At 44.1% G+C, this 21175-nt stretch overlaps 1 protein-coding gene across 1 annotated transcript in view; it reads left to right on the top strand.

Annotated features, from left to right (window-relative positions):
• The first annotated feature begins 773 nt into the window (after positions 1-773).
• The window catches only part of LOC124774229 (neprilysin-2-like), a 199719-nt gene continuing 179317 nt past the window's right edge, over positions 774-21175 (top strand). Inside the window, exon 1 of the mRNA XM_047249464.1 lies at positions 774-1097. Coding sequence (XP_047105420.1) covers positions 1066-1097 — 32 coding nt within the window. The 5' untranslated portion in view covers positions 774-1065. The remainder of the gene's footprint in view (positions 1098-21175) is intronic.

Raw genomic sequence — 21175 nt, 5'->3', positions numbered from 1 at the left:
TCAAAGTTTTTCTGCTACAATGTTTCTGCAATGCTTTCATCTCCATTCATTTGTATCAGAAATGTCAGCAGACTTTTGTTCCAAGTCTAAACGTTGAAACAGTTTCATCCACTGGTATTTTGAGATACTGGGCTGTATAGACATGTTGTACTTGAACAGTGTTGGAATTTTGTGACATTGTATGGCTAAAAGAATCGTAAATACTTTCTATTAATTAGTCCAGTCAACGAGGGAAAATTGGGAAAATACTCGTGTAGTAGTAAATATTTGTACAGTGGTAGCGGGAGTGTCATGAACAACGAGCCAAGAGTCCTGACAGGTGGGCTGTGAGCGCGGGGATAGGACGGCTGTAAAGGTGGCTTTTCTACGTTTTACTTGGATATCTCTAAAACGGCGGCGTCTGACGAAAATTTTTCCAAGCACGAAACTGAAGTACATCAAAATACCTACAAAAAAGATTCTATTTATTTTTTCTCTAGGACTTATGTTCCTCGTGTTGTAGAAGATAGAAAAGGAGCAGAAGAAAAAATTATCTACCCGTCAACCAACTAGATGGACTTCATATTACAAAAATAACCAGCAACAAGGAAATAATAATCTTCAAATCCCTTTAGGTGCGAATAATTACTTTTTCTCGTGAGCACGCCAGTGAGATTAAGCAGATCAGCGGGAAAGAAGCTAAACTGGCCACTCTTTGCCTCGCCTCGCGCTTCTCTTCCACCCACGTGACAGCGCGCTCACGACCTGTTGTGCCGCCGCCTTTCCACCTCAGTGCTCGACAACAGCCGCCAAGCAGCGGCAGTGAGAGTAACTGACTGTGGTGCCACGTGGAACGGTCGCGTCTCTTGCACTCGTATCGGAGTCCTTCGACGGTACTGTACGAATCGCCCGTCGTTGCTCTGTGCTTCTAAAATCGACGTTCCGCGCTTCTGAACCGAAAACCGAAAATCCTGTACCGGAACGCAGTGGAAATAAATTATACACAGACAAGCAGTGATAAAAAGCCGAAAGGGGTCGATTTTCCGTAATAATTAATTGCTCAGGGCTTTTTTTCCTCCAACCACGATGGCGAACAGCGCTACGCATACCATTATAAAGTGAGTAATCTTCAGTTTCTTGTGATTTCTCTTACTGCATAGTAAAACTAACACCAACGCGCTGTTCGATTTCTACATAATGCTTTCCGTACATTATTTTAGACAACAGCTAAACGTGCAATAATTTCATAAAATTTTTTGTTTAATTCTATTTTTGTATTGCTATAATAGAGGTGGATTCGTAACTTACCAATGATCTTGACAGCTTATATTTGGAAAAGTTTATTTATAATTTTTTTTTGTATAGATCACAGTGTTTCTTGGCTATACATCAAAATGTTGTGAACTACATATGACAACATGTGAACTAAGCAGGAAATTACAAGCAAAGTAATGTTAAAAGTCGTCACAGGCTGTTTATAGTGACTACATGTCTCCACCTGACAGGTATGCAAAATCTACATTTGTCCGTATGTGTCAGAAGTGAAGTTCATTTATTCAAAAAATGAAAGATTACTTTTTCACGCAGGCCATACAGCCATCTGTTATGAGTTGTAAAAATTCTTAAGAGTTTGCAGGGTTATTCTGTGTGAAATTAAAACATAAAAACGTGAATTTTAACTTTAGTCATTTAGAGTTTTGTAGCTTTTTGTCACTTTAATCTGCTTATAAAAAGATGGTAGAATCCTAAACTAAAGGACTTTAACAATCTCATTTTGAGTGATTACAATTTAAATTTTCGAAAACGGTCGGATTTTCGTTATATTTTCAAACCCTAAAAGAGCAAAATCTCAAAAAGTGCTTGATTTATAGATTAGAAATTTGTATCGTTTTATTCAGTTTCTTATAAGTTTTAAATAATCTGATACGTCACCATACTCATGCAAATGTTAAACGTTCCCAAACCGAATTTTTTTAATTACTTATAATTTCATAACTCAAAAGTTTCCGGTTGAGCAAATGAATATCAGTCTTACACTTTTTGTTTATGTGTGTGCCAAATTTCATGATGGAATTACAATGGGAACATACTGAAATACATTTAGTTTTCCTGCAGTTCGCTTTGGCAGAAGTGAGACAACTGCACGTCGTTCACAAGCTGATTCATAGAAACGAAGTTAAAAGGAATTCTTCGAGTACTAATTACGCGCATTTTGGTTTATCACTTTTCACAATGTAGTAAACTATGAAACATAACAAATAACAGAAATAACAGTAACATTAAATAATATTAATAATAAGTAATGTTAACATTAATAATAACCATATCAGCAGAGGAGATTGTGCCAGATTTTTCACATCTAACACATCAAAAACGAGATGGCCCTGTATAATATAAAACTGCGTTTTTAAAAACTTTGTTATTGTTTTTTAGATAGCTACGTCGTTTGGTAATTACTACTTAACTATTAAAATTTACGTTCATAGCCAATTTTTCTAAGAAAACTTGTATAAAGACTTTCTTCATGTTCGGCGATCAACAAAACTCTTGTATTACTTATGTAATCAATCATCGATACTTGGATTAATGCCACTTTATTTATATTTATTGAAATTATAGAAGTTGCTCGATGAGGACAGAATCAGTCGACATGTGACGGCATAAAATGATATTAATTAGCCTCCTAGACGCCAACATAATGGAATTTCTGTGGCAGAGATGGAGTCGAATTATCTGGCTTTCGTGAGATTCCTTGATGGGTACATCAGTGCCAGTGAAAGTCCGAGTCATGCTCGGATGAATGTTCAGATGGCTTGCGACTGCTCAAGATAAGTGCTAAATCCGGGTTCGGGTACCGGCTAGGAACAAATTTCCATTAGTCACCACGTGCTCAGTTCAGATAGTGCTCTGTTGCTTGTTATCACTGATTATTCAGTGCGACTAGCCTGAAATACAAAATTCGAGCCGGCCGTTGTGGCCGAGCCGTTCTAGGCGCTTCAGTCAGGAACCGTGCGGCTGCTACGGTCGCAGGTTCGAATCCTGACTCCGGCATGGATGTGTGTGATGTCCTTAGGTTAGTTAGGTTTAAGTAGTTCTAAGTTCTAGGGGACTGATGACCTCAGATGTTAAGTCTCATAGTGCTCAGAGCCACTTGAACCATTTTGAACAAAATGTGATCAATTGGATTGGTACCTGCGCTTCGGACAACATTATTAGTCAGTGGGATCATTTCTGTCCCTGAACGGCGTGTGCAAGGTGTGGTGAGGTGTGTCGTACCAGTATCGCGGTGAGCGCGGTATCAAAGGGCTCAGTAAGTGATGAGGTTCTGTACTCGGCAGGTCGGCTCGCGGCGGTGCGTAGAATAGCAATGGAAGGCCGCGGCGGTCTGACGTCAGCTGGGCGCCTCTGGCGCTGCAGAGGCCATCAATTACAGGTCAGGGTGACCCACACCGAGCTCGGGACCTTGGAGTACTCCAGAGTGCCCGAAGAGGACAGCCTATAGAGTAGGCCTTCCTTCTCTACTTTCTTCGGCAGCACCGTCTTGCGACCCGGAAACACCTGTGATTGTGCTCCAGCATCTGACTGGTAGCTATATTGTGACAGGGCCTGCTGTGGCAAAGTGTAGCACGCCCGCTATGCCACCAGTACCTTAGCACCCAGCAACAAGATTTCGTAGGTAGTTCACCTGCATGACTTTCAAAGGCTTTTGATGTCTGATCTGTGGTTGTGGTCGCCACGATGTACTGCATGTTAACAAATTGCTCTTTTTATAAAATACTTTTCTTACCGTCGTCAGTTAGCATTTTGTATTCTCCCTATTTCGGAAATAGTGAATCTTCTTGCTGCCTAAATATCGAAACACATCCATAGTTAGTTTCTCACATCGTAATCTAATTATGTCAGCATCATCTGACTAAATTCGACTGCATTCCATTACTTTTGTTGACGTTCATCTTACGACCTCTTTCCAATACACTAACCGTTCGAGTTAACGTCTCTCCAGAGTCATCTGTTGCACCTGGGAGAATTATGGTGTCATGGGCAACCCCGATAATTATTGTTTTATCTTCCTTGATTTTTAATATAATTACAAGTTATTGTAATTGTAACTTCCAATACAGATGTGGTTAGCAGACTGATGAACCAGACCATTAAATGCGTAAATACTCAGGCCATGGTGTACTAGTTGGAGGCGACTTTAAACTATTATAGCAAAGTACATACCACGAGACTTAATTTATTCAAAACAGTGGACGCTCCCCCCACCCTACGCCTCTCCGATACTGCACCAATTTTAATATCAGACTGATACCTAATAAATTAATTAATTAGGTATCCCCTCATCAACTCGTCCCTCCCCCACACTATTCCTGGTCGGGTTGGAGATTTTCTCTGCTCGTGGACTGGGTATTGTGTTGTTCTCATCATCATCACCAACACGCAAGTCGTCCACTGTGGCGTCATCTGAAATAAAACTTGCAACCCGGCGGCGGAACTTCCGCGGATGGGACCTCCCGGCCAACAATGTCACACTATTATTTCATTTTTTTACCTCGTATTAACGTCCACTTTTGATCAGATAGTGTAAATTTATTTGGTTGTATATACACTCCTGGAAGTTGAAATAAGAACACCGTGAATTCATTGTCCCAGGAAGGGGAAACTTTATTGACACATTCCTGGGGTCAGATACATCACATGATCACACTGACAGAACCACAGGCACTTAGACACAGGCAACAGAGCATGCACAATGTCGGCACTAGTACAGTGTATATCCACCTTTCGCAGCAATGCAGGCTGCTATTCTCCCATGGAGACGATCGTAGAGATGCTGGATGTAGTCCTGTGGAACGGCTTGCCATGCCATTTCCACCTGGCGCCTCTGTTGGACCAGCGTTCGTGCTGGACGTGCAGACCGCGTGAGGCGACGCTTCATCCAGTCCCAAACATGCTCAATGGGGGACAGATCCGGAGATCTTGCTGGCCAGGGTAGTTGACTTAAACCTTCTAGAGCACGTTGGGTGGCACGGGATACATGCGGACGTGTATTGTCCTGTTGGAACAGTAAGTTCCCTTGCCGGTCTAGGAATGGTAGAACGATGGGTTCGATGACAGTTTGGATGTACCGTGCACTATTCAGTGTCCCCTCGACGATCACCAGTGGTGTACGGCCAGTGTAGGAGATCGCTCCCCACACCATGATGCCGGGTGTTGGCCCTGTGTGCCTCGGTCGTATGCAGTCTTGATTGTGGCGCTCACCTGCACGGCGCCAAACACGCATACGACCATCATTGGCACCAAGGCAGAAGCGACTCTCATCGCTGAAGACGACACGTCTCCATTCGTCCCTCCATTCACGCCTGTCGCGACACCACTGGAGGCGGGCTGCACGATGTTGGGGCGTGAGCGGAAGACGGCCTAACGGTGTGCGGGACCGTAGCCCAGCTTCATGGAGACGGTTGCGAATGGTCCTCGCCGATACCCCGGGAGCAACAGTGTCCCTAATTTGCTGGGAAGTGGCGGTGCGTTCCCCTACGGCACTGCGCAGGATCCTACGGTCTTGGCGTGCATCCGTGCGTCGCTACGGTCCGGTCCCAGGTCGACGGACACGTGCACCTTCCGCCGACCACTGGCGACAACATCGATGTACTGTGGAGACCTCACGCCCCACGTCTTGAGCAATTCGGCGGTACGTCCACCCGGCCTCCCGCATGCCCACTATACGCCCTCGCTCAAAGTCCGTCAACTGCACATACGGTTCACGTCCACGCTGTCGCGGCATGCTACCAGTGTTAAAGACTGCGATGGAGCTCCGTATGCCACGGCAAACTGGCTGACACTGACGGCGGCGGTGCACAAATGCTGCGCAGCTAGCGCCATTCGACGGCCAACACCGCGGTTCCTGGTGTGTCCGCTGTGCCGTGCGTGTGATCATTGCTTGTACAGCCCTCTCGCAGTGTCCGGAGCAAGTATGGTGGGTCTGACACACCGGTGTCAATGTGTTCTTTTTTCCATTTCCAGGAGTGTAAGAAGAGTAAAAGGACTCATTACAGGCTAATATCCTTAACATCAGTTAGCTGCAGAATTCATGAGCCGGCAGGAGTGGCCTTGCGGTTCTAGGCGCTACAGTCTGGAGCCGAGCGACCACTCCGGTCGCAGGTTCGAATCCTGCCTCGGGCATGGATGTGTGTGATGTCCTTAGGTTAGTTAGGTTTAATTAGTTCTAAGGTATAGGCAACTGATGACCTCAGAATTTAAGTCGCATAGTGCTCAGAGCCATTTGAACCATTTTTTAGAATTCATGAGCACAAAATTTCGTTCAGAGGGTAAAGCTTCGCCCACAAAACAGCAATTACTTAGAAAGCACCGCTCGTGCGAAACTAAGGTTGCCCTTTTCCTGTACGACGTTCTTTGGACCCAGGACGACGGTTGAAGTTCGACAGGCAGATGCCGTACTCCTAGATTTCTTGAGAGCGTTTCACACGGTACCCCACTGCAAATTGTAAACGAAGTTGCGAGCATACGGAACAGTTTTCCTAGATATGTGAGTGGCTCGAAGACTTCTTCAGTCACAGCATCCAGAACGTTGTTCTGGAGGGCGAGTGCTCATTTGGCAGAAGGCTTTTGTACTGAGGGTACCAGGGAAATGTGATACTGTAACGAGTAGCCTAAATTTCATCCAAAAGTTTAATAAAAAATTTTCAATTAAACTTTGATTATCAAAAATCGGCACATAAAAATATCGATGCCTACAAGCTATGTTAAAGGTCTTCGAAAATCTGTAAATAGCGAATAAAGTAGTAGATAGTATTTATAGAAAATAGAAGTAACAGCAGAAATGTTTTTGTAAACGCGTCGACTGTAGTATTCGTAGATAATTCGAAACCGGAAATCCGAATCGATTACGTGTCAAAGAAATCTGGGGATCGCCTTTGGGTTTTCAACACACTGTTTTTGTACGACATTGGATCTAGTGGCGCGAGTGACAGAACGCAATGAAGCGAAAATAAGGCAGTAAGAGGCGGAATGGCAAATTCTGTGAGTGCAAAAACGGTGCTTATGCGAGTCAAAGTTGGAGTGGCCGCGTCATTTGCATCCTAAAGCCGTCTCCAGAAATTGCGGGTTTTAAACAGCAAGAATATCCAATATTTATCTGAGGTGGAAATTGGAGCGATTGCAACTTCAAAGAAAATGGCTACTGCAAGTAGCGTGGTGGTAGGAAATTAATTCCTTCTAGCGGGAAATGTGAAGAGCCCACCCAGTTATCATTCTCCAATCGTCATCTGTCATCTGCAGCACGACTAACACTGCAATAATCGAGGAAAGCTTGTTTAGTTGATACACGTAGTCAAAAGTGTAATGGACATTACAGTCGCAAGCGTCACGTTTAATTAATGAGTGTAATATTTAAAGTGTTTGTGAAAGTCATTCTCCTGAAGTCACAAACTGCGTCCTGAGTTCCTTGTCAATTTCTTGAAATAATTTTGAGTCAATCTGAATGGTCAAATGATCACATAAAATAATTTCAGAATCACGAAAATGAAAGACTGTTGCAAGAGTACATACTTGTAAAGCGCAGCTTTGTGTTTTTTCGTATGGATATAAAATTATCTGGTCGCATTGCTGGTTCTCTTAAAGCTTCATAATCTGGAGATCTTTTCACTTAATTTTCAGTCATACAAGTTTCATTAACACATAACTGTTGATATTAAAGATGATATCCATTGAGCTAGATGAGAATTTCACCACTTGCTTCCATATTGATCTTCCGTATTGATTCAAAACAGGAAACTGGAAATTAATAGTAATAACGTTAATTCATTTCAGTAACAATTCAATAGCTTCTGAAAGAATCAAGTTAAATTGAACTTCAGAACTGGCGACCAAAAATTTCATAGTCTTCGTATCTTTTTCAGAGGGATCGTCATACGATAAGGTTACACCAACCTACTGTGGTGCTGATAAAACTACAAGGTAGGCGGGTAGGGAGAGCAGTTCGTTGAGTGTAAAATTTCTTTACTGTGTACCGGAACTACTGCAAATCGAGCCCCGTTATTCACAGAGCACTCGGGAGTGAAATGCAACAGGAATTTGTTGCGTTAAATTAACAATATTCTGTTAGGTTACGCACGGTCAGTTCAAGAACAAAATATTATAAAAATCATCAAAAGTAGTAACAGGGATATCGTGTGTATTTATTACCAATGCTTAATTGCCAGTATTCGAGGTGGCCGTCGTAAAAGTGACTGGGATAGTAGCACGTTTTCTGTAGCTCTGAGAGCGTCCAAGTTTTCCCTTTCTAGGTACGCAAAACATTATTGTGTACCATAAAACTAACACAGCTAGTGCAACAGCTGATAACTTTTAGTTCCGTAGTTCAAAAGGCTCGATTTCACACGATTCGGACACTTGGAAATTAGCAGAAATAGCTGTCACACGTTGAATCGGCGGGGTTCGGTTAGAATAGAAGCGCAATTCTTCTCTGTATCCTTAACCGTTTCCGTCACGAATTATTTTTTTCCTGAAAAAAAAATCATGGCTTCGCTGTCCAGTTCTTCGAATTAAATTATGATGTTTCAGATACATAAAATATTCCGAATTGTCCTCCCCCCCCCCCCCCCAAGGGGGGATACAACGCTTCCCCAAATGAGGACATTGTGTTCAAGTGGGTGCAGTACAAGTCAAAAAGTCACAGTATTTTATTTGATTTATTTCAGCAAAATACATAAATTACACAAACCTTACTTAATGATTTTATATATAAGCCATGGTTTTACATTTGTGAAGAATGATAATCAAAGAAACAATTTTTTTTCCTACTCATACATAAGTGAATGCTAAATTTTACACAATAAAATTTGGTTTTCCCTTTGCAACCCGGTTTCTTGCATCTGTCAAATGATTTTTTGTCATTTACCACTGGAAGATGCCCAGCGTTGTCCAAACGAACTTCATCTTCAGGTCGAACTTCCACAATGGCTCGTTTTGAAGTACGAGGGCTATCCAGAAAGTAAGTTACGATCGGTCGCGAAATGGAAACGACTATGAAAATCCGATAAAGCTTTGCAAAGATGTGTTGGGCAGTGTCTCTAGTATGACTCTAGGTATAATTATGTCGCTCTTTTCGTTCCTGAGCTCTTAGTGAGCGCGTAAAGATGTTATAGAAAATAGTGTCTCCCGCCAAGTACGAGGACCTGGTGAGAATTTCCCCCTGAAGCTACGCAACCAACATTACATAACTGTCATGCGGTTTCTTCTTCAAGACAATTCTCAGGCTCATTCTGCAGGGGCAATGAAGATGTTCCCGCATCGTTTCAATTGGAAATGTTTGGTTACCCACAATACAGCCCGTAATTGTCTCCCACTGAGTTTCATCTCTGCTCAAACGAACCGCTGGCTATGAAGACAACATTTTGGCACAGACAACGAGCTTTAGGCTAGCATAGAGAATTGGCGGAAATCACTGGCGGCTGCCTTCTATGATGAGGGTATTGGAAAGTTGGTACAACGCTACGACGAATGTCTGAGTCAGAACGGCGACTACGTAGAGAAGTAGCTGAAAGGTATGGTTAACTGTTACAAATGAAACATTTCTGATTTTCACTGTGATTTTCATTTTGCGATCAATCGTAACTTACTTTCTGGACAGCCCTCGTACTAGGACTCTCACTAGTGGGATGCCCCCTTTTCCTGGCACCTGCCTTATCTATTTTATTTTTGTCAGTACACTGGACACACTTGTCCTAAAGTGAAGCAAATCAAGGGTCTTATTTTTAGGAAGGCCTCATTGTGGTGCGTTTTTCTTATATTCAATCCATCTTTCAGGTTGCAAAACTGGCTAAAACCGTCAAAAACGGCGGTCGAAAATCGTGTTCGGTTTCAAAAGCAGCTAACTGCATGTTGCCTTCGGATGCAAAGCCCTCTAAATGCCCAATATGCGTGGCTGTCGCCCTGCCATGTCCGGATACAAACAACGTCAACAGACATCAGACTTACCAATCTGACCAGTCAGAGCTACCTTTCAGTCCATTACGATTAGAATGGATTTTTTCTTATTCAGCTTTACGTTCACTGCGCTATAACAAATTCATACGCAACAACGTTGTTATTGCCAATGCATTGTCGTTAGGATGGGACGAGTGTTTCGTGATTATCTCAGAGTCACTTATCATGCAGTTAGCGGGCTTTGCGTCTACCCTGCTCAGCTTACAATATATCGTATGATACAAAACGTCTAAAATACCTCCATCATTGTCCTCTTGTTCAAAATTATGCCAGGATCATCAGATAGATCGTCAATTTCAGATGAATTAAGGTGATGTATAACTTCTTCTTCTGTAAGTGGCCTTCGCCTCTCTTGGACGCGGGGTATTGTGAAATCACCGTCAGATGACCAAAACAACAGTTGACTAATGTCTTAAATTTCTAAGCTATTACAACCTTTCAATCACAATGTCCTCATGTGGAGACATGTAGAAAATTGTAAATACAAAACGTGCTGTCTTTCTTTGAAGTTTTTCGATGTACTCCGTCAGTCCTATCTGGTAAGGATCCCACATCGGGAAGCAGTATTCTAAAATCGGACGGACAAGCGTAATGTAGACATTCTCCTTAGTAGGTCTGTCGTGCAGTCATCAATGGTACACGAGTGGGCCTTGGGCTCCGAAAGCCCTTATCGATGACGTTTCGTTGAATGGTTTGCACGCTAACGCTTGTTGATGGCCCAGCATTGAAAACTGCAGCAATTTGCGTAAGGGTTGCACTTCTGTCATGTTGAACGATTCTCTTTAGTTGTCGTTGGTCCCGTTCTTGCATGATCTTTTTGCAACCGATCTGATGTCGGAGATTTGATGTTTTACCGGATTCGTGATATTCATGGCACACTCGTGAAATGGTCGTACGGGATAATCCCCACTTCATCGCTACCTCGGAGATGCTGTCTCCCATCGATCATGCTCCGACTATAACACCACGTTCAAACTTATTTAAATGTTGACGACTGTGCCAGACATGTTGTCTTATATAGGCATTGCCATCCACAGTGCCGTATTGTGCCTGTGTACATATCTCTGTGTTTGAACATTCATGGCTATACCAGTATCTTTGGGGCTTCAGTGTATGTTCATATTCTTCCACATTTAGCGTTTCTGTAAGCGCTGTAAGGGCATTGCACGCTAAGGACGAAACGCGCCCTTCACTGTGGCACTGCATTCGATGGTAGGTAACATTCTCCAGGGATTCACCAAACCCAAACCCTTCTCTCGGAATGCCACAGTGTACAGCGTGATTCACCATTCTAAATCACTCTTTCCAGTCATTCACCTTCCAGTGGTGTCACTCTATACACACCTCAAGTGGATGGCGTCTGAGAAGCTATCCGGCCATTGTACCCCTTTTTTTTTTTTTACTCCCTATGCTCACTGATTGTGCTAGCTCGATTGTTGTTAGCATTTCGAACTCAAAAGTGACTCCTTCTGTTGATCTAATGCGACTTTTACAACTATCTTCTGCAATGTTCGCCGGTTCCTGTCCGTCAGTACATCTAGATGTACATCATACTCCACAAGCCACGTAATGGTGTGTGGCGGATGATAATTTCGGTAACACTATCTGATCCCTCCAACCCTGTTCCACTCCCGAATAGTGCGTGGGAAAAATGATTGTCAGTAAGCCTCTGTATTGGCTCTAATTTCTCGAATTGTTTCGTCATGGTCAATATGTGAGATGTATGTGGGCGGAAGTAAAATGTTCTCCGACTCCTCCTGAAAAGTACTGTACCGAAATTTCAATTGTAAATCTCGGCGTGATGCAGAAAGCCTCTCTTGTTACGTCCGCCAGTGCAGTTTGTTTAGCATCTCCATAACGCTGTCTCGCTAGCTAAACGATCCCGTGACGCAACGCGCCGGTCTTTGTTGGGTCTTCTCTATCTCGTCTACCTGATACGGAACCCATGTAGATGAACAGTACTCTGGAAACGGGCGAACAAGCGCCTTATAAGCCACTTCTTTCGTGGATGAGTTACACTTCCTTAAGATTCTTCCCCTGAATCTTAGTCTGGTGTCTGCTTTCCCCACTGTCTCTTCTATGTGGTCATTCCACTTAAGGTCGCTCTGGATAGTTGCTCCTAGATATTTTACGCAGACGCTGTCTCCAGCTGTTTGTCATCAGTAGTGTAGATGTGCAGTAGTGGATTTCTTTTCCTATGTACATTTCCTATGCTACATTTATTTACGTTCAGGGTCAATTGCCAGAGCCTGCACAATTCATCATTTCACTGCTGGAAGTTCTGCACATTCTTACTATCTTCTGGAGGTGCTAGTCTGGTATAGACAACTGCGAATAACCTTAATGTTATAGTCTTAGGTGGAGATTTCAATTTACCAGATATAGACTGGGACACTCAGATGTTTAGGACGGGTGGTAGGGACAGAGCATCGAGTGACATTATACTGAGTGCACTATCCGAAAATTACCTCGAGCAATTAAACAGAGAACCGACTCGTGGAGATAACATCTTGGACCTACTGATAACAAACAGACCCGAACTTTTCGACTCTTTAAGTGCAGAACAGGGAATCAGTGATCATAAGGCCGTTGCAGCATCCCTGAATATGGAAGTTAATAGGAATATAAAAAAAGGGAGGAATGTTTATCTGTTTAGCAAGAGTAATAGAAGGCAGATTTCAGACTACCTAACAGATCAAAACGAAAATTTCTGTTCCGACACTGACAATGTTGAGTGTTTATGGAAAAAGTTCAAGGCAATCGTAAAATGCGTTTTAGACAGGTACGTGCCGAGTAAAACTGTGAGGGACGGGAAAAACCCACCGTGGTACAACAACAAAGTTAGGAAACTACTGCGAAAGCAAAGAGAGCTTCATTCCAAGTTTAAACGCAGCCAAAACCTCTCAGACAAACAGAAGCTAAACGATGTCAAAGTTAGCGTAAGGAGGGCTATGCGTGAAGCGTTCAGTGAATTCGAAAGTAAAATTCTATGTACCGACTTGACAGAAAATCCTAGGAAGTTCTGGTCTTACGTTAAATCAGTAAGTGGCTCGAAACAGCATATCCAGACACTCCGGGATGATGATGGCATTGAAACAGAGGATGACACGCGTAAAGCTGAAATACTAAACACCTTTTTCCAAAGCTGTTTCACAGAGGAAGACCGCACTACAATTCCTTCTCTAAATCCTCGCACAAACGAAAAAATGGCTGACATCGAAATAAGTGTCCAAGGAATAGAAAAGCAACTGGAACCACTCAATAGAGGAAAGTCCACTGGACCTGACGGGATACCAATTCGATTCTACACAGAGTACGCGAAAGAACTTGCCCCCCTTCTAACAGCCGTGTACCGCAAGTCTCTAGAGGAACGGAGGGTTCCAAATGATTGGAAAAGAGCACAGGTAGTCCCAGTCTTCAAGAAGGGTCGTCGAGCAGATGCGCAAAACTATAGACCTATATCTCTGACGTCGATCTGTTGTAGAATTTTAGAACATGTTTTTTGCTCGAGTATCATGTCTGTTCATGAGACCCAGAAAATATTAGATACAGGCTCCTAGGTAGATGCTATTTTTCTTGACTTCCGGAAGGCGTTTGATACAGTTCCGCACTGTCGCCTGATAAACAAAGGAATATCAGACCAGCTGTGTGGCTGAAGAGTTTTTAGCAAACAGAACACAGCATGTTGTTATCAATGGAGAGACGTCTACAGACGTTAAAGTAACCTCTGGCGTGCCACAGGGTAGTGTTATGGGACCATTGCTTTTCACAATATATATAAATGACCTAGTAGATAGTGTCGGAAGTTCCATGCGGCTTTTCGCGGATGATGCTGTAGTATACAGAGAAGTTGCAGCATTAGAAAATTGTAGCGAAATGCAGGAAGATCTGCGGCGGATAGGTACTTGGTGCAGGGAGTGGCAACTGTCCCTTAACATAGACAAACGTAATGTATTGCGAATACATAGAAAGAAGGATCCTCTATTGTATGATTATATGATAGCGGAACAAACACTGGTAGCAGTTACTTCTGTAAAATATCTGGGAGTATGCGTGCGGAAGGATTTGAAGTGGAATGATCATATAAAATTAATTTTTGGTAAGGCGGGTACCAGGTTGAGATTCATTGGGAGAGTGCTTAGAAAATGTAGTCCATCAACAAAGGAGGTGGCTTACAAAACTCTCGTTCGACCTATACTTGAGTATTGCTCATCGGTGTGGGATCCGTACCAGATCGGTCTGACAGAGGAGATAGAGAAGATCCAAAGAAGAGCGGCGCGTTTCGTCACAGGGTTATTTGGTAACCGTGATAGCGTTACGGAGATGTTTAATAAACTCAAGTGGCAGACTCTGCAAGAGAGGCGCTCTGCATCGCGGTGTAGATTGCTCGCCAGGTTTCGAGAGGGTGCGTTTCTGGATGAGGTATCGAATATATTGTTTCCCCCTACTTATACCTCCCGAGGAGATCACGAATGTAAAATTAGAGAGATTAGAGCGCGCACGGAGGCTTTCAGACAGTCGTTCTTCCCGCGAACCATACGCGACTGGAACAGGAAAGGGAGGTAATGTCAGTGGCACGTAAAATGCCCTCCGCCACACACCTTTGGGTGGCCTGCGGAGTATAAATGTAGATGTAGATGTAGAAAGAGCATCCGGCGCTTTGTACTAGATCATTTATATTTATTATTAACAGCATTGTTACCGGAGTACATTAGGTCTGCCTGATCTTTCCTTAGTTGTGATTGTTGCTTCGCGTTTCCACTTCATAATCACAGCATCAACAGTGGACGTGGGCGGTTTCCGAAAGGTTGATATGTTCCTGACTGATTTGTCAGTTCCCGTTCGAAGGCCCTGAACTCTGCTGACTGACCCAGGTCAGTTGCTGATACTTCTCTGCTGACAGCTTCCTCTGTCTTCTCTGTCGCCCTTTTTTATGCACTTTCAGTCGTCTAAGTGTCGTAGTCTTAGTGCGAAGCTCATCGTCTACCAAAGCCCTTGTTTACAATCGGCTTTTCTGGAAGTGGTGGCCACGCGGGGTAGCCGCGTGGTCTCAAGCGTCTTGTCACGGTTCACGCGGCTCCCCCCGTCGGAGGTTTGATTCCTCCCTCGGGCATGGTTTTGTATGTTTTCCTTAGCGTAAGTTAGTTTAAGTTGGATTAATTAGTGTTTAAACGCAGGGGCCGATGACCTCGGCAGTTTGGTCCCATAGAAGCTTACCACATATTCCCAAAAAAATTGGACGTAGTCAGTTGTATTGGCGATAGTGGGCTGTTCTTTGCATTTCTATCAGACGTGCTATGTCCTCGTGGTCGTAAAATGAGATTTTAGAAGACGTGAGGTCACTGGTGTGGACGTCGTTTGAAGCTTGGGCGCAGCTTAGGCGAGAGCCCTGTGTCGTCCGCGTTGAGCTTGATCCCCCAGTGACGCAGGTCAGCCGATGGATTTCCGCGCCTACAGCAAAGTGTTTGTGCCAGGACTGTAAAAGTGAGAAGGGTAGGCTGACTGGATGCGGACTGGACTCTCCTGCCGAATTTGAGGGATGTGGACAGCGGCAGAGGTGAAGATACAACAACTCTTCATTAGTTCTTTACGAATTCGTACAGTTTGGACACTCATCTGATTGCTCTTCACTCCCTGGCACGGTCTGCAGTTTCTTCGTAATATTGTGTAGCTGCAGGCGTCGACATGTGGCGGGCGCCATGCACGCGCTGCCTTGGAGTCTCCGGCATGCGAGGCGACCTGAGACTGCAGGATGCGGCCGCTCTGCGGTCACGTGTGGCTACCACGTGTTCTCTAACGCGGAAGGTCGCGTCGTTCCAATGGCACAGCGATGGCGGTGCCTGGAGTCCGATTGATGGTGTGAAGCACGGGCGAGCGGATGGCGCGGTGTTGCCTGCCGAGGCAGGGCAGAAAGGCATAGCTCCCTCCTTCACGGGCCGGTGCCAGCAGATTTCACAGCGAGGATACCCGACTGACACACGGCAGGCGCTGCGTGTGGCCCTGCTCTTCCAGAACGTGTCGTTCTCGGCTGGGCCAGCGTTTACATGCCGGTCCCAGGCGCTGAAATCGAGGAAGGGCTGCCGCTGTGCGCCACTGCAAAGCATATGGAACAGGGGAATGGCCGGGGTGCGGCGAATTCGTCGACGGCGCAGAAGTCAGTCAAGTCGGAGTGGCTTATCAGAGACTGGCCCTGGAACGGAGTCACGGAACTCTTGCTGCTGCTGGCGGGTGCTGATCGAGCATGGGCGACAGCCGGCTGCGGCCGATGTCCGTGGCTTGTGGCCTGATCTCAGTGCTCGTGGCCTGACGCCACAGGAGCTGGTCGCGGAGTTCAGTGACCAACGCCTGGTGACTGGCGGACGCCTCGTAGCAGTTCTGGGATCCGGCGCCCACTCCAAGTTCTCCTATACTTTTGTTATGTCACAGGGCACAGCTTTTGTCACTGGCTAACTTTGCACAGTAGTCGCAGAGTCATCCTGCCATCTCCACGTAGCGGTGTCGCAACGGTTCCCCATCTGTCGGTTGACGAAGCATTTGTTTCGGATATCTCCACGGGAGGTGAAGCGCTGCCTGCAGTGCCAGGTTTTAGATCCTCCGTGGGGGTCCGATGTGGGTGACGGCGGCGTTGCCCCATACAACCAAGAACAGTCACATGAGATGTTTGTACAGGGTGATCTCCCCATGTGATGCCAGCACTGAGGAAAGACGGAGCACTGGGCAGTTGTTCCTCAGCCGCCAAATCACCTTCCACTCAAATTCTGAGATCGCCACCTGAATCGTTCGTCGGTGGAAACTCCAAGATAGCAGACGATGGGACAGGCGCTGCCCCCCCCCCCCCCCCCCCCCCCCGGTGATGTGACGTACTGCAGGTGCTGTTTGCCTCCTGGTGACAACAGTGGTTTGCATCTTAGCTGCAGGGAATGCAGGCCGCCATGTTGCAGCCTAAGCAGCAAGTTCGGTACCAGTTCCGTCCACGTACAAAGATAGCTACCAGTTTGGGGATTGCACCTGTCCGAAGTGTACAGCATGTAAGGCGGTTGTCCCAACACAGAGACTTGTACGCTCCTACACGTTTGGGACGACGTGTAGTGATGTCAGTTTCTGCCATGATACTGAAAGCTGGCAACGCAATAGTCACACCTCGTCTTACACTGGTTAATTCCGCATTACGTAGTGGTGATCAGATAGTCTATAGAGTCGCAGGCTGAGCGATGTGCTTTTACACCTGGGCAGCCGATAGGAAAAGGAGTGGCTGGAGCATTCAGTACTTCTCCCAGTTAATTCATTAATGGCCCCTATCTCGATACTCTTGGCCCTGCTCTCAAAAGGCCACGAACCTGTTGTATTAGAGTTCCGACACTTAATGGTGGACGTGCCTCCTTCTTGCCGGAGGCGATCTTCTCATAAACAAACACCATTCAAATACGATTTTTAATTCTAAAACTCTCAGCACCATCTTTTCTTTTATACAGAATGCAGATGGCAGTACTTCTACCTACTTTACGCGGTACTGCTGAAATGTAAATGATTTACATATAGAAGTGTGATGCACACTTTACGCCAATTTGACGTTCCGTTGGTGCCAAACACATGGCTTTGCAATTTTAACGACCAACCATGTAATTAGGAAGAGGCGTAAACGTTGCAACAAGTTTGAAATTGCAGGAAAACCTGACGAGATGAGCTGAGAGTGTAATGAGCAAGAAAATGAATTTCAAAAAGAAATAAGAGGGTCACAAGCAATATTTGTCTGTCGGCCACAGCTGCAGTTAGCTCCTGAAGGTGGTTCGTCAGGACGCTACAAAAAATAAATTACTGCTCTGCAGGGTTTTATTAATTTTCTTACGTATGGAAGCTATTGGTTATTAATGATGCTCCCTGAATTGCAAGATGCAGTCCAAAATTAAATATTGAGAGCTTTTATTGGGGACGGTTTTGCCAATTTTCTTAAATGTGCAATCATTTTCTCAAAAACGAGCATTAATGTCTAAAAGCAGCAAAGAAGTGGATTGTACGTTATTTTTCGACGAGAAGACGAGGATAATTACGAATGATCGTGATCTCAATTCGCCTTGGCAGGTGGTTTCGAAGGTCAGCGAGTAGGCGGTCTTCTAGAGATCCCACACTGTGAAGCTTTACGGCTGGAATACAACCTTCAACTCTGCAATTTTCCTCACGGGGATTCTGCTCATTTGGTATTCTACTCGGGCGATCTCCAGCAGTTCTGTTCATCGAGTACGGGGAGAATTACAGTGTTATCTGCCGATTTTGCGACGTTTTGTACCATATTCAGTTTCACTCCAGCGTTCCAGGAGGCAGTGTCACTGGAGGCGGCTGCACAGACGATAATTGACGTGAACATCGGAGGTCGAAGATAGCTGCTCCGCGCACCTGGCCAAAGATCCTAGTCAATGCACATGTGCCCCCCTGTCACGTGGTAGTGCTATGTGTGCACAGTGGGTGCTCACCGCTGTGGAAGTTGTCATCGTCTGACAGCCGGAACAACACTGGCAGCCCTAGGAATGAGAAAGCCAGACGTAGATTTAGTGTTTGTTTTCAGTTATTTTTCTACGCAATTAACGAAATAATCGTTATCTTTTTGTAATCCATGCATTAGTAAATTATCAAGAGACAAGAATGATTGTGAAATGTAAAAAACAGTCGAACCCCACTGATTCAATGACGAAGTACAACTTATTTGTGAAAAAATACTTGCGAATACGTATATAATTGCCGTTTATTCTGCTAATAACAAGATAATATTTATACACATATTTCGTGCATCAGAAGCATATATTACTGTTGTGGTCTGTTCTCATTATGATCGGCACTTTCCTTGACAGACAATAATTTTCTGTGAAGTCATAAGATTCGCGTTTTCTTAAATTTCACTTGACTTCTTAATATATGAACAGTTTCGTAAATGTTATGAGTTTCGTTTCAAAAGCGAAATTGTTGAAGGTACTAGCGGTTTGTGGCTCAGATGTAGCAACAATTGGGGATTTGATTTCTTTTGTACAGGGGTTGTTTTTACTGTTTTGACTTTTTTTACACATCTGTGTGGTTTTCCCCTTCAGCTACACTTGTGGTGGCTTATTTGGTATGTTAAGTAATGTAGGTACTACATTGCATGCCAGTTTCCTACGTTCCACAGTCACTAATTTGACTGGAATTATAGTGAAGAATACTTCATGTTGTTGAGTAGCTATAAAAGTCTCAGTTGTACGTAGCTGTATTACTCTCTTTCTCTCTGAAGTAAAACCAAGTTTCTAAGCGCTACAGTCTGTAACCGCGCGACCGCTACGGTCGCAGGTTCGAATCCTGCCTCAGGCATGGATGTGTGTGATGTCCTTAGGCTAGTTAGGTTTAAGTAGTTCTAAGTTCTAGGGGACTGATGAATTCAGCAGTTACATCCCATAGTGCCCAGAGCCATTTAAAACCAATTGAATCTGCCTGGAAGATACACACACACACACGCACACACACACACAGACACACACACACATTCACATACGTATATGCTGCAGGTGGCAGCTGTCAGCTGAGGAATCTTCGCTCGGCAGATTTAATGACGCTTCTTCTTTTTCTTTAAATATCTACAATACCAGATACATGAAAACATAAAACCCATTAACATATTAGCAGAAAATTAACCATTTAGTGTTGGACTCTACTTGAGACCGTGCTACAACTCGTTTTCGTTACTGTGATCCTTCTATTTTGGTTCTACACGTTGGTAGTCCTTTCACAGAAGCAAATGTTTTCGATTTATCAACTGGAAGCCTGTTTCAGCAAATCCACGGTCCAATTGAGAATAAAGGACTGCATTTCATTAATATGACACAAAAGTCTGTTTTATTGTTTCGTATTAACGTAGTAAAACCCAGGTAACATATGCAGGATAGAAAAGGATCAAACATCAACACGTGGAAGAGAGACCCGTCAGATAGTTCGTCTTTTTCACCAAATTAACATTTGTTTAAGAAAAAACATACTGATCAATTAAATTCCAGATTAATAACAACACCCAAGGTCCCGCGGGAGCGCTTTGCCGTATAGTCTGTCACATATAGCAAAAGTGTGCCTGTTTCGCAATCAAGTGTGAACATAAATCGCACGTGAAATAGTACCCTCAAACCAGAACAGAATATACGCTAACACTTGATGAGACTCGATTTAGCTAGATAAATACAACTCTTTACCTCAGGTAAAACAAAAACCATATATATATATATATATATATATATATATATATATATATATATATATATATATATATATATATATACAGGGTTATTACAAATGATTGAAGCGATTTCACAGCTCTACAATAACTTTATTATTTGAGATATTTTCGCAATGCTTTGCACACACATACAAAAACTCAAAAAGTTTTTTTAGGCATTCACAAATGTTCGATATGTGCCCCTTTAGTGATTCGGCAGACATCAAGCCGATAATCAAGTTCCTCCCACACTCGGCGCAGCATGTTCCCATCAATGAGTTCGAAAGCATCGTTGATGCGAGCTCGCAGTTCTGGCACGTATCTTGGCAGAAGAGGTTTAAATACTGAATCTTTCACATAACCCCACAGAAAGAAATCGCATGGGGTTAAGTTGGGAGAGCGTGGAGGCCATGACATGAATTGCTGATCATGATCTCCACCACGACCGATCCATCGGTTTTCCAATCTCCTGTTTAAGAAATGCCGAACATCATGATGGAAGTGCGGTGGAGCACCATCCTGTTGAAAGATGAAGTCGGTGCTGTCGGCCTCCAGTTGTGGCATGAGCCAATTTTTCAGCATGTCCAGATATACGTGTCCTGTAACGTTTTTTTCGCAGAAGAAAAAGGGTCCGTAAACTTTAAACCGTGAGATTGCGCAAAATACGTTAACTTTTGGTGAATTACGAATTTGCTGCACGAATGCGTGAGGATTCTCTACCGCCCAGATTCGCACGTTGTGTCTGGTCACTTCACCACTAAGAAAAAATGTTCCTTCATCACTGAAAACATTGAAAACAAGTTTCGCACTGAACGCATCCTCTTCCACGAGCTGTTGCAACCGCGCCGAAAATTCAAAGCGTTTGACTTTGTCATCGGGTGTCAGGGCTTGTAGCAATTGTATACGGTAAGGCTTCTGCTTTAGCCTTTTCCGTAAGATTTTCCAAACCGTCGGCTGTGGTAC

Source organism: Schistocerca piceifrons, chromosome 2 (genome assembly GCF_021461385.2).
Source record: "Schistocerca piceifrons isolate TAMUIC-IGC-003096 chromosome 2, iqSchPice1.1, whole genome shotgun sequence".
Taxonomy (NCBI): Eukaryota; Metazoa; Arthropoda; class Insecta; order Orthoptera; family Acrididae; genus Schistocerca; species Schistocerca piceifrons.
This window is presented reverse-complemented; position numbering and strand designations above follow the sequence as displayed.